This window comes from Notothenia coriiceps, unplaced genomic scaffold, assembly GCF_000735185.1.
Source record: "Notothenia coriiceps isolate Sejong01 unplaced genomic scaffold, NC01 NC01_scaffold00004047, whole genome shotgun sequence".
Lineage (NCBI taxonomy): Eukaryota > Metazoa > Chordata > Actinopteri > Perciformes > Nototheniidae > Notothenia > Notothenia coriiceps.
The window spans coordinates 152,067-165,565 of record NW_011336748.1 but is presented as its reverse complement, the minus strand read 5'-3'; the positions used below and the strand labels follow the sequence as shown (position 1 = coordinate 165,565).

General features: G+C 40.7%; 1 protein-coding gene across 1 annotated transcript; it reads right to left on the bottom strand.

Annotated features, from left to right (window-relative positions):
- Nucleotides 1-326: 326 nt before the first annotated feature.
- On the bottom strand, nucleotides 327-12,416 carry LOC104941840 (disks large homolog 4; the record flags this gene model as incomplete). Its single annotated transcript, XM_010766979.1, has 16 exons — nucleotides 327-3,562; nucleotides 4,466-4,557; nucleotides 4,652-4,764; nucleotides 5,254-5,426; nucleotides 5,592-5,693; nucleotides 5,793-5,840; nucleotides 6,352-6,382; nucleotides 6,472-6,514; nucleotides 6,652-6,828; nucleotides 9,080-9,194; nucleotides 9,371-9,473; nucleotides 9,567-9,723; nucleotides 9,868-10,003; nucleotides 10,475-10,619; nucleotides 11,959-12,095; nucleotides 12,245-12,416. Coding segments are annotated over 16 exons (1,851 nt in total), but the record flags the coding sequence as incomplete, so codon positions are not given.
- Nucleotides 12,417-13,499: the final 1,083 nt, after the last annotated feature.

Below are 13,499 nucleotides of genomic sequence, written 5' to 3'. Positions count from 1 at the left end.
CACACACGCACACACACACACACACACACACACACACACACACACACGCAATCAAACGGAAGGATTCTCATTGTGTGCTTTTCTAAAGAGAGATGGTTCCCCTGATGAGAGGGGTTGGTGGTGGAGCTCCTGGCTAACAGGAGCCACAGCTAGTGTGCGCAAATGCGGCTGAGAGGCGCTTGTATAAGCAGCTGAAAACGGAGAATGAGTGCCCTCCCCTGGTGCACTGTTGCCTTCCTGCAGCGTTTACCTGTGGAACTATTACTCATCAAATCATTAACACACACAAACACAAAAACAAGGCTGCAGAGTCCAATTTCAGAAAGCATTTTTAAATTCATTTTATTATTTTATAGCTAATTTACAACAAGCGCTTCACTGAACTGGAACATTTTATTTTGCTTGATATTGTCATCGTTAAATATATTTTTCTGCATCAGTTGACTTTGTTGTAACTTTGTATTCAGTCTTTTCTGTAAAAATTCATATATTTTTATAAGGAATATCACACTATGATACCGATGGCTGAGAGAGATATTAAGAAATACATTGAACCCTCAAATAAAGAAATTGAAAACATATTATTCCATTCATAGATGTGTTGTCATGTGTTTCTGTGATTCTCTCAATGTCTAAATGTTGATGCATGTGCGGAAATATGTGTGTGTGTGTGTGTGTGTGTGTGTGTGTGTGTGTGTGTGTGTGTGTGTAGTTTTTTCTGTGTTTGAGCAGTTTAACTGGGCTGTGGCTCTGATGGATCCCGTACTCATGTCAATTCAGCAGTGTGCACGGCTAAATATAAAGCCACACAGCACTCCAACATCTCCAATATATTTACAGCATCTCTGCCCGAGACCCAAAAGCACTGTCAATGTGGAAAAAAAATACAAAAAAATACAGACTTGAGATGAAACCTGTGACAGTCTTAAATAAATAATAAATCATAAAACTTCATACTTGTCACTCACAGGCTTCAGCCCTGAGCTGAGAGAAGCAAGTGAGCAAAAATAAACAAACAATAAATATGAATGGTCACTTCCACCTTCACTCTTATAATTCAGAACAAATTATAAGTAAATACAAACACATGCTCATAAAACCCTTGAATCCACTATCGTTTCTTCTCGCTGATACCTGTAGCATATAATGCCGTCAGTGCAAACTTTATAAATACTTTTTTTAAATCTTAGACACGTAAAACCATCTTCATTGCATAACATCATAGCAGTATTGCACTACATCGTCATGTGCATGTCTCACTCTCGCTCGGGCGCACACACATACGCACACCACCCATTAATGTATTATACATTATAACCACCAGTGGATGTTATAAAGGATAGATATTCTCATATAGTATCATTTATAGTTTATACACGACACACGCTTTCTTGTCACCCGCACACACACACAAGCTGCAAACACACAGATGCACGCGCACACAGTCAGACACACACAGCTGCATTCTACACGTGTTGCCATTGGTTTTCAACGTACACAAGAGCGTGTCAAATGTGTCAGCTCAAGCTCTGGTGTGAGGTCTACTTTTCGTTGAACGGTTCAGTTATTTCTGCTTTTTGCTGCGTTTTACAACAATAAAATGGGAGTGTGAGTAAATTCAACAACCAAACTGCAATATTACCCAAAGGAATCAATGGAATATTGTTTGGAGATGTTGATTTTTACAGACTTAGTCCCGTTAGAAATTGCCATAAAAAAGATATATATATATTTATATTCATATTTATACTTGTATTTATATATATAGGCCATTTATTTGTTAAACATGACTTATCTTTAATCTGTGCGGACACAAGAGGGAAAAGAAGCAGAGAAAAAGTGGAAGAGAGAGAATAAAAGAAGACCTATTCCTCCCAGGAGCTTTCCACACATGAATGTGCACACACAGAGACCCACGCGCACATGCAGACACACACAGACACACACGCCATGGCTTTTTACTGCGGCCACTGGAAACAGTGTGTACGTCTGCGGCTGAGGGGTTCTTTTGGAAGAGTGGTGGGTGAATCGGCTGTGGTGCGATGGAGCTCTGCTGTTTGTGCCTAGAGAGATAACATTCATCCTGGATTCTGACTAGCAGGTCAGAGCAGCCAGTTGCCCTGTAGAGGAGTGTGCTAGGCTACAGCTGAGGTTACATCTCTACACGTGTGTTTGTGTTGGTGCATGGGTGTGTTTGCGTGAGTGTGTGTGCGTAAGAGAGCAGAGGCTAAACTGCATGTCGGAGCACCTATGGACTCCCTAACTCATCACCGTGTCTCTCTTCTCTTCTTCCTTCATGAGACATGCTGAAAAACTCCTCCACAATAAGGAGGTGGAGAAAGAGAACACACCCTACTTTTGCTTTCATCATTTTTTTTCTTATTTTTTTATGTCAGATTTTTTTTACCATTGTTTTTGTGTCCATTGTCTTTGAGGATGCATGCACAAATTCAGCATATGAGTTTTTAATCATTATAATAATTTGAACTGCCTTTAAATAATGCCTCGCAATATTCAACATGGGTGATTGAGCAAGTGTCAGGCTCGGTCACTGAGGTGTTATTCGGAGTTCACGCTCAGAGCCAAGAGGAAATTCACGAGAAAAAGGGACTCTTTGTCGAGAAAAAGACACGTTGTCTAGAGGGACTCAGCAGGATGTTCTCAGTGTTCCCCGTTCCCTGTTCCGAAACAAGGCGGAGCCGACAGGAGGAGGAGCAGAGAAAGCCAGGAGATGATACAAAAAGTAGATTTTTTGAGCACCTCCATCTCAGACATAGGCGCATGATGGTGTTTATGGGGGCAGAGACTTAAGAGGGGTGGGGAGGGTGAGGTTGTGTTAATACTACCTCGGGGTCCGCCCTGCTGGGTCCCCCTCTGCTCTCTGTCAAGCCCTGTTCAGACCTAATGTCCAGATAAATTCAGACTGCAGTTCACACCTGGCATCAGAATGCATCTGAAATCTCTCAAGGAAATCGCTTGTGATTATATTTTGCTTCCTTTTTAACTGCAACTGCGTACACACAGAGTTGTTTGGCAGCACGTAATCAACAGGACATTTGCCTGCCTAGTTTTCAGCTGCAGACACAGCTGCATTTAAAGCTGTCCAAGATGCATTTTGATGCCAAGTGTTAACAGAGCCTCAATACTCAGTTCTGCCTCATAAGAGTGGAATACTGATTAAGTATTTTCAGTCTAATTACACATCGCTGTGCTCACATCTGTCTCAGAGTCTCTTTTTTGGTCGCTCTTTGCCTCGCTGTGTCACTTCCTGTGTTTGTCTCAGTCTCTGTGTTGGTCTTGGTATGCATTTGTCTCTCTGTGTCATTCTCAGTGACGCCTAAAGCACTGACTTTGCTGGAGGACAGACAGACAGGCAGGCGAGGCTGGCCGTGAGGGTGGAGGGTGGTGTCGTCGGTGGTTGTGATAAAAGGGGTGGATTTTGGAGGGGTGCAGCATCACAGCCTCTCCCGGGTGGGGATCCAGATGTAAGGCCCCGATTGCTCCTCGATCACTGTCTTTACTTTGTGATAAACCTCTTCAAAGCTGTCCCCCTCCACGACAGCTGCAGGAGGATATGTGAGGAAAAACAATGAAGAGAAGAACATTGAGAGAAAAGACAAAAGAGAGAGCATGGAAATAAAAGGGAGTAAACAGAGAGATAGACAAAGGATGTGTTTCAGAATGCATCACAATGAGAGGAATAATAAAGTATGTATGTGTGAAATTGTAAATATCAAGTTAAACCCAAATGTTAAACAACATTTACATCATGTATGTATGTCTACAAAGTCTCCCACATATTCATTCAGTCTCACACGTATCGTTTCCTTAGCTGATAAAATGTCACATCCGACAGCTGTTTGTGATTCGTTATAAATTGCAGACAGCACCAGATTTGTGAGGAAACCCATCATTCATATTCTGTCGACTGCTGTGATTTGCCCTAAATGTGTCCCTTAAATGTTAAAATGCCCCCCCCCCCCCCCCGCCCAGAAGCAGAGTGTTTCTCATTTAACTCTTTCAAGCTCCGCCGGGAAGAACATGAAAAAGTAAAGTTCATCTTTGCGGAGGAGGCTTGTTTTATCATTTGCATTTGTTGGCATTTAACAATTAAAAAAAGGAGAAAAAGCATAGTGAAAAGCAAACATTATAACCCTCTGATGTGTGAACATGAGCGCCGGCAATCAACCGAAAATATGGACAATCTGTTGTTTCAAAAATCTTGTTATCATAAGATGTATGTTTTTTTTACCACCACTTCACATTAAATAGCTTAACGCACAGTGGAGTGCAAACACACGAGTGTATTAACTCACGTTTACCATCTGGTGCTGCCATAATCCAAACCGAAATCCACAAACAGTGTACATGTGCTCAATTGGCTATTTAGAAATCCCATGCTCAGTGAGTACACATCATTTCTGTGTGTTGATATCATATAGACACACAAACACTCCGCTCTTACCCGAGAAACACTCTATGAAGTCTTGCTCTAGTTTGAGGGCTCGGTCCATTCCTTTCCTGGCCTGTTCCTCAGTCAGGCGAGTGTTGATCTCTCTGTTCACATCACACACAAACATTTTCATTATAAGAGATACCTTCATGATGTGCAGATTATTTAAATGTATAGAGAGCTTTCGAAAGTACGTACAAGACATTCTCCAGTGACTTGGGTCGGACAAAGATGGCGATGGGATGAAGCTGAGCGGCTTGTAGTCTGCGCACAGCGTTCGCCGATACATCCAGAATGCAGTGTTTCCCCTGCTGCACGTGCACATGTGCAGATAGATTAATAGGTTAACATTTTATTTAAAGGCAGAACGATTCATACCAGGTAGAGTGAGCTCAGAAATATTACATCATGTCACATTTTTTTAGAATTACAAAAGGAACTTAAGTTACAAAAGGATACCTGTTGTATGAAAACACAAAGTACTGGCAGGCTTTTTGTTAATTTCGAACAAGCAGAATTCCTAATGTCATGGGGTGGATCAAAACCAGTTGGCTTTGTCATTATTGTATATTTGGCTGAGCCAGGTTTAATGAAATAAATAAAATATAGTCAATACAAACTAGAATGACAACTTTTAAATTGGACAACAAACCAGGAGAGAATGTGTCTCTTTGGTTCAACTTTTCTCCAAGGGTATCAGAACAACAAAAAACATATTTAAATGACAACAAGTAGGATGATTGCTTAATTTTTTTTTTAAATAATTTGATCATTTATACTAATTTCCTGGTGCTGCGTACCTGCTCAGCCACCTCGCGGACGCTCTGCACGCTGGTGCCGTACAGGTGACTGTTGTACTGGCCCGCCTCGATGAACCGATGGCTCTGGATGTCCTTCTCCATCTGTTCCCGTGACGACACAAAATGATAATCCCGCCCATCCACCTCATACTCCCTCTTGGGCCTTGTGGTGTCTGTCATGGGAGAAAGAAAACAATACACTTTGAATCTTAAAATGTAGGCAATTAGTTCTCATTATGCAGACATCACCCTGAAATGGCTGCAGGTGGCAGCAGTGACATGAAAATAAAAAAACTGAGAGCCTGTCGGTCTCCATGACTGACAGGTTAATTACTCACGTGGAACACAAGATCCAAACTTATCAGGGAATTCAGACAATAGGTCATCGTTTATCCTGTCTTTCACAGGGCCCAGGATGATGATGGGCCTCGCATAATGAACTAGCATAAAGAGAAAGAGAGTAGAAACATTCAGAAAAGGGATATAGGGACAAAGTGCAATATAAAAGCTTTAAATAATAGAAATCTGTAGGACCTTACCTTCCACTTGGGTGACAGTCTCATAACTTTGTGAGGTTTTATCTCTCCCTGGTGAAAAAACATAGAAGCATTTCTTTAAACCAAAATAAATTGCCCTGCGTGTGTGTGTGTCCGTATTTGTGTGTACTGAATGTGTTTTCAAATGTTGAAGCCAATACATCACAGTTTCTTTGCGAGCCAAATGTCAGTAATTGCACTAATCCATATAGCAATTTCAATAAAATTAGATGGATTGTTCAACCCTAAAAGAGTCTCCTCCTCCACTGCAGTTATTAACACATTTTCAGGAGACAATGCAATACTTGCAACTTTAATAGAGCTATTACTCTGGTCATTGATATTACAGGGTGTTTATTATACGTATTTTCATATGTACCATTTACATTTAATATATATATTAAATAAAACCAGGAAAATATTGTTTCTCTGTGTCAGCAAATCATGTTCTTGTGTTGCTGCCCATTTCTTCGTGTTAACTGTAGTCTGCTATAGTCCGTAACATGTGTAAAGTGTAGCATGCAGTGTCAATACAGAAACATTTATGCTAAATACTAATTACCTAGAGTGCCCAGGCTGTCTCGACCATGGTCCTGCAACAGAAACCAAAGCAGAGATTTACGCACTAAAAGGCAGATTGAGAGTCACAACTCATTCAAACAGCTCTGGTGAACACACTTACCCTCTCTTTGGTGTTACCACGAGACCAGTCTTTTCTTTCCACCCTGTGAAGGAGAGGAGGAAGAATAAAAACAATGAATTTTTGAGACAGAACAATCAAGTTAGAAAATTAGGTGTTTTTAGAAAATAAGAAGAAGAAAATGTAAGAGGTCCCACACTCACTCACAGGAAAAAGTCTGACCTGTGCTTGCTAGGGATGAAGCCGACCTCCTCAGCCTCGTTCTGGGGGCTGACCTTACGGGCCTGCCACCACTCCTCGTCTCCACAGTCTAACACATGCAGCACATCCCCAAACCTGAAGCCCAGAGCCTGACTGAGGAAGCCACAGTCTGCAGTCTTATCATAGTCAAAAAGAGCCCTGAGGGATGGAATAATTTACATCAGACATTTTAATTAAAAATATATTTTCAAGTCTATTAAACCACTATTCCTTGTATTTGTTAACCTACTTAACAATAAACATGTTTCTTATTTTGATTATGATTGAACACGAACCATCAGTATTCCTATATTTTAGCTTGAGTTGCTTTATTTGTACATTTCCTTTATCACCATTTTTAAGCTTTTCATAGAGATGAAAAAAATATTTTCTTTGATTAACAGACTATTTAAAAAAAAAAAGGCTAATCCTGCTACATTATTATTATATTGTAATATTATTTCCGGTCACTAGTGGCAGCACTAGGCGCTGTAATTTCTGCAGGGCTGCAGTCACAGAGCGAAGAAGAAGAAGTTATGCGCCACCATTGAGAGATGTTTTGATGTGTTTGTGCATGTTTTCCATTGCCACAAGTCGCGATTTTGTTATTTTACATACCCCTGACACTGCCATGAATTCTGCTGAAATGTTGCAGGGAAGTCCCCCCCACCCTCCAGTGGTTTAATTCCAACCCTTCATCTGATAAACAACTTATTGTCTAGCAAGAAATAGTTGTAATGGGAGTTTCTGTCATACAGCCGTCGCTGACCAGGTTTGACAGAACAGTTATACGGCTATAATAACTGTTAACCAGTTTGAAACACGCTCGCGCACAAACAGCGCCTGGACATTGGCCAACGGCATGTTCCCTCAACTGAAGCCGAGCTAACGGCTCTGTTCGACGGCAAAACATTTGAGCTAGCCTCGCTGGGAGACCATCGTTTTTGAGGAAAACTGGATTTCAAATCCCATTCTTTCCACAAATTCTGAACAATGGGGAGAACCTATGGGAAATCTCCGTACCAATGGATATTAAAACCGACATTATGTGTAACGAGACATCCAGAACTAATATCGATACCCAGGGCCAGAGGAGACTGCTGCGGTTATCGACACACCTGGACCTGGAGAGGACTTAATCACCAGATTCCAGAGGGAAAAGAGTAAGAAGTTCATCTAAAGGTAAGACCCAAATGCTGTTTGTACTTGGAATTTTTTTTACTGTGACAGGGTTTTCTATTTGAACTGGTTGCAGACTGCAGAGATTGTGATGATGATTATGAACATATTTTTATTTGGGAAATGTCTTCATGACGCTTTTTCGTTGGTTAGTCATGATAACATGTGTCGCTGGTTGGTTGGTTTGATTGGTTGGTGGTTTATCTCACTGTATTTACCTTTAAACTTTGTAGAATTGTTTATGTGTTAGTATGAATTGTAGTTAACAAAGCAATGCAATGGAATTCTACTAGTATTTGCAGTAAATCTACTAGTATGGGCAGTGAATGTCTTGCATTTGCAAGGCACAAGTAAATCCACATTGAGTCATAATGTGGTACATGGCGTCCTATCTTTTGTTGGACTGTAGCTTTAGTGCTTATACTTACAATATCATGTATTTATGTTTATTTTTTCTTACAATTTGTGTAATTTTAATTTGCACACATAATCATGTGTTATCCAGGCCTGTGCTGGGGTTTTCCCTATCTTGAGTTGTTATAAAAATAACTATAGGGTACAGCCTGTGATTGATATAGTAAATGTTAATTTTCTCTATGGACATTTCAGAAAAATCCCTAAATTAAAGGTTGTTAGCCATTAGCCAGCATAAGATAAGACATACATCTTGACCTTATTAAAAAAAGTAAAATGTGTAAGATTGACCATATTAGATTTTAAGAGGGAATGAACTGCTCATCTCATCATATTGCTTTTTGATATTTCTTGTTCATAGTGCCTTGTATTGTCATTTTATTTCTCTGTTCTGGATCACACTCACAACTTTGGAGACTAACTCTGATTGTAGAATTGTCTGCTGTGTCTACGGTAAATCATCTCTTTCTAATAATCAAATTCCCTTGGATGACAGTGATGACTCATATCTCTTTCAAAACTCACAATTTCAGCTCTATGAAGGCTTTGTAGTAAATTCATACATTTGAATAACATTATTTAGCACCATATCAGTGCTTTTGAGGATGACTTGCTTTTCTCAAGCAAAATATATGACACAATCATGGTTTGCTAATTACAAGGCAATCCCATAATGTCACATATAACGTAATCTTGACCAAGAGAACTAAAACTGGGTATCAACGCATATCAGTTAGTATTGTTTTGCCTAAATATTCATAATATAATGTTAGCTACAGTACACATAGTTGCATAATTGTGTGTGTCTGTGAGAGACCTGATGTAGAAGCCTCTCTTTGGGTTGCTCCTTAGCGTTGTGGTCCCAGAGCCCATACTGCTGTTCATCAGCTGTTCCCTCAGGTCATGGATCTTAGCCTCGAAACGACTGTACTCTGAAACAGAGAAATACAAACGTATCAACTTTTTGACATGCACTTATTTTTAAGTGATAGGGAGGCCCCAATCTAACTTTTTTTTCATTACAAAATATCTCTCCATCTTTAAGATATGCCAGTATTTTATTTTAGAAACGATAAATCTTTGTTATGAATGAGTGTTGTGGCTTTACCGTCGGGTCTGTACTGAGCGATGATGGTCACCGTCTGGCCGGCGTTCTTAAGGGCAGCAGCCGCCTGTTCGTGTGTGGCCATACGCAGGTCGACACCGTTCACCTGACACACACACAGCATGACTTTTAAAAACTTTGTGCAACTGTAGGTTAATGTTAGTGTTTGACAACTTCATAAAGATTAAAGTGTCCTTACACTGAGGATCTGATCGCCCTTGTGCAGCTCTCCACTGAGGTCAGCTGGCCCCCCCGCCAGGATGAAGGAGATAAAGATTCCCTCTCCGTCCTCTCCTCCGACGATGTTGAATCCCAGACCAGTGGAGCCTCGGTGTATCAAAACTCTGCGAGGCTCCCTGACAGAGGGAGGAGAGAGGAAAGTAGACATGTTAACAAAACAAACTCAATATAATCAGTTCTTCTAACATTACACTGCTAACCCTACTACTGCACATAATAAAACCGTTTGTAGCACATTAGGCTGAAGCATCATTGCTCACCTCGGGATGTCATCATCTCCCATCATGCCATGCAGAACAGGAGAAAACCGACTAGGCGAGGTGGGAGTGAGGGCTTGTGGGTAATCTGATCCAAGATAGCCGGGGTGGCTGAGTTCAGTGTCCATATGGGAATATGCTGAAAGAAAATACATACAAAGATGTATAAGAAATGGCTTTCCCACTGCGTAAATGCACTTCAATGTGATACTTTGGTAATGTTTCGTTTGAAAAGAAAATGCTGTTATGAAACCTACTGCAAAAAAGAGTGTTAGCATGCTCAGATTCTTTTATTACGAGGGCTGTCAAAAGGCGAGTTCAAGTGAAGGACATTTATTGTGTTTCTTTGAGGAGAAAACCCCTGAACTGTACACCTCAGCTTTGAACACCCACAGTCATCTTTACTGTATATTACAAGTTATTATCTCTATCCTTCTTTTGATTGCTGTTTCAAGTCTGAAGAAAAGGCCATCATTGTCGTAGGTGTACATTCTTGGAAATACATCAAGTCAATAGATAAAAGATACTTGGTGTTTTCTGGTGTGATTTGTCGCTACTGCCATACTTTACAACACACAGACTGTAGACTTTCAAACAGAGAGGGGCTTACTGCTGGTGAGGTCTGGTGGGTTGTAGGAGTTGGCCAGGAACAGGTTGTTGGGCTTGGCCACCCTGAGGTACACCACCTCGGCTGTGTTCTTCAGAGCCCCCACCGCATCTTCATGCATCACATCCTCCAGACACACGTTGTTCACCTGATCGTTCACGACAAGCAAAGAAACACAATCAGGATCACAGCTGCAAACTGCGAGGCTCAGTATGTAAGAGCGATCAGAGATGACACCTGATCCCCGTCCCACTGACACATCCATATCTAGAGTCACTCTGCAGCTAATAAGAGTGACATTTATGGTCAGAAAACACCAACATATCACATTTAGATACACATTAAGAAGCGAAATGTCAATCTAATTGTCTTATTTGTTTTCTAAATAGCACCACTTAAGTGACTAATGTGAAATTTGATCACTAAATGCACTTATTTTTCGGTAATGATACTCATCCCATTCCTGTTAAATCAATACTCTGACTCACTGTGTGGAGGTGACTGGGTTCATTATATTATGTGTAAGGCAACATCAGGCTTTTCTTTATTAAGCTTGTGTAACCTTTGTAAAGGAAAATGCTAGCTAGTATAAATAAAAAGGAATAAATGATTATTTATTAAATAATGGTATCCAAGGCCAGATTGGCAGTCAATTGGACAATCCAGCTGACAAGAGTCAGTACAGGAGACATACTTTATGTAAATATCAGTATCTGTGCATCTCTCTCTCTTTTTTAAATACTTGAACAATAAGACTGATTTGTAACAGCAAGGACATCGATTTAAATCACACACAAGGTAAAATGAAATGCTACATGTATTGAAAGTGCTCACCCTTACTGTAATCGTTGCACTATAAATGGCTAAATATGAGTCAGATTAAATAGGTGAAGATGAGCAAAGCTACAAATAAAGCTAGGGGTCACTTCTGGATTAGCTGCCCTTATAGGTAATATGCAAATGTCCTTCTCTAAGCTAGGTGTGTTAATATTACAAAATAGAGCATTATTACATTTAACGTAATGTAGCCATTGTTTTTAAATGTATCTTTGAAGAGATTCATGATGAGCATGTAGCCGTGTCCCAGGGCATTTAGAGGTAAAGCATGTGCTCAGACACCATTTAGCAGAAACCCAGCACCATTTTGATGTTGCTGGTGTTCTCCATCGGCTGCTGCGCTCCAGTCTCTCTGTTCTCCAGCAGAGGGCAGCAGTGCTGCGTGAGACTCTTTGTGGCAGCACTCCAGTTAAACATTTATCCCATCCTACACAGCCATTAACATATTAATGAAATTAATTCCCGGCCATGAAAATTACGGCTGACATTTATCTTGGCTCTTGATTAATCCATGCTGCTTGTATACACAGAAATGTGAGTGTGTGTCTGTGTGCTTAAGAGGTGAGAGTTTGAGGCTATCAGTGACCTGTACTGTATATGTGTGGGCTTGTATATCTCTGCATGCTAGTTATTCCATAAGAAGGACCAACCGCTAAGATCTTGTCCCCGATCTGCAGGCGACAGTCTTTATGAGCCGCTCCGCCTTCAATGATCTTGGTGACATAGATACTGTTATCTCCTGGTATGTGCTGGTTTCCCACCCCTCCAGCAATGCTGAAACCTAATCCTGAGAAAGGGAGTGATGAGAGAGGCAGAGAGTTAGCAAAGGAGGTGTGGGTTAACACAGAGCAGATTTGCTAAATCCAGAGGGCAAAGCTTAGCCGGGTATAAAGTGTCCTTAGACCCACACAACAGCGTCAGTCTACTTCAACACACCTTTAGGCCCTTTAATGAGTTTGATTTCAGTGACTTTCTCTGCTGCTGGTTTTCTGCGGAGAACGTAGAGACGCACGATAGCACCTGCCTCCTTAAGGGCCTCCACAGCTTGGCTGTGTGTCACCTCCCTCACGTCAACATCATTCACAAATAGGATGCAGTCATTCACACTAAGCCACAGGGAAAGGGAGATAAAGAGAGAAACAATTGGAGGGAGAAAAAAAATGCATAATTAGTTTTTGTTTTGGAAGGAAATTGGTGTAATCCTCCACCAGACGAGGTCAGGATCCGTCAATCTCCAACCATAGCTGTGCTGGGGATCCAGTTTCACAACACACATCTGGCCTTTTGTGCCCCAACTGTCAGTATCCAATAGGGATGCAGCATGACATCAGCAGTCATCGGTATGCACAAATAAATAATTTAAAATCCTCCACGGACAAAATGTATGTACAGTCAGTTCTGTCTTCACATGCCTCATAAAAACAAATATGGTCTGTTAAAAATGCAACCTTTGTTGAATTAGTTAAAATATCTCAGCGTGTGTCCACATTAGCCATTTGGCCAAAATGAGTTGTGACAAAAATCCCAAATTGTGCATCTCTTATAACAAATATTAATAAGGACAGAAACCCTAATGCTATCGATCTGTTAGTTGATCTAGCCCAAAGGTAGCTGCAGGATATGTCTCTTTGCTTTAGCTGTTCCTGGAAGTAATGAAGAGTGGAAATGTGAAGTGACAGCAGCCTGTGTGTGCAGAAGAGACGATTTTGATGAAATAGCTATTTTCATACACTGTTCCTCCAAGGGCCTAACAAATCTACTTATCACAATTCCATTCATGTGTTTAAAATTGATTTTTACGGCCATGAACATTTTAGGGTGTAACATTTTGTAAGACTGAAATAATTCTTGAGGGCTGCAAGACAAATGAAGCTTAGCCAAAGTTCAATCAGGACCACTGTCTTCATGCTCGCTTTATTTATTTACATCCTCATCTCTCTTTCTTTGTTCTCCCGCTCCTTACTCAATATGTTGAGTCTCTTTAGTCCATCCAATCAGATGTTGCCACAATCACTTTGAGCCAATCATTAATGTGGCTGTCAAACTTCTAAAACGTTCCTTTTAGGGGAATATTTCTGTACAGCTAATGGCAGGACCACCCCTTTTTAAATAATGACACTAAGATGGCTTCTAATTGCCTCAGACATATTTCCTCAACTTTTCCTATGATTACACTTTGTCCACATTTTCT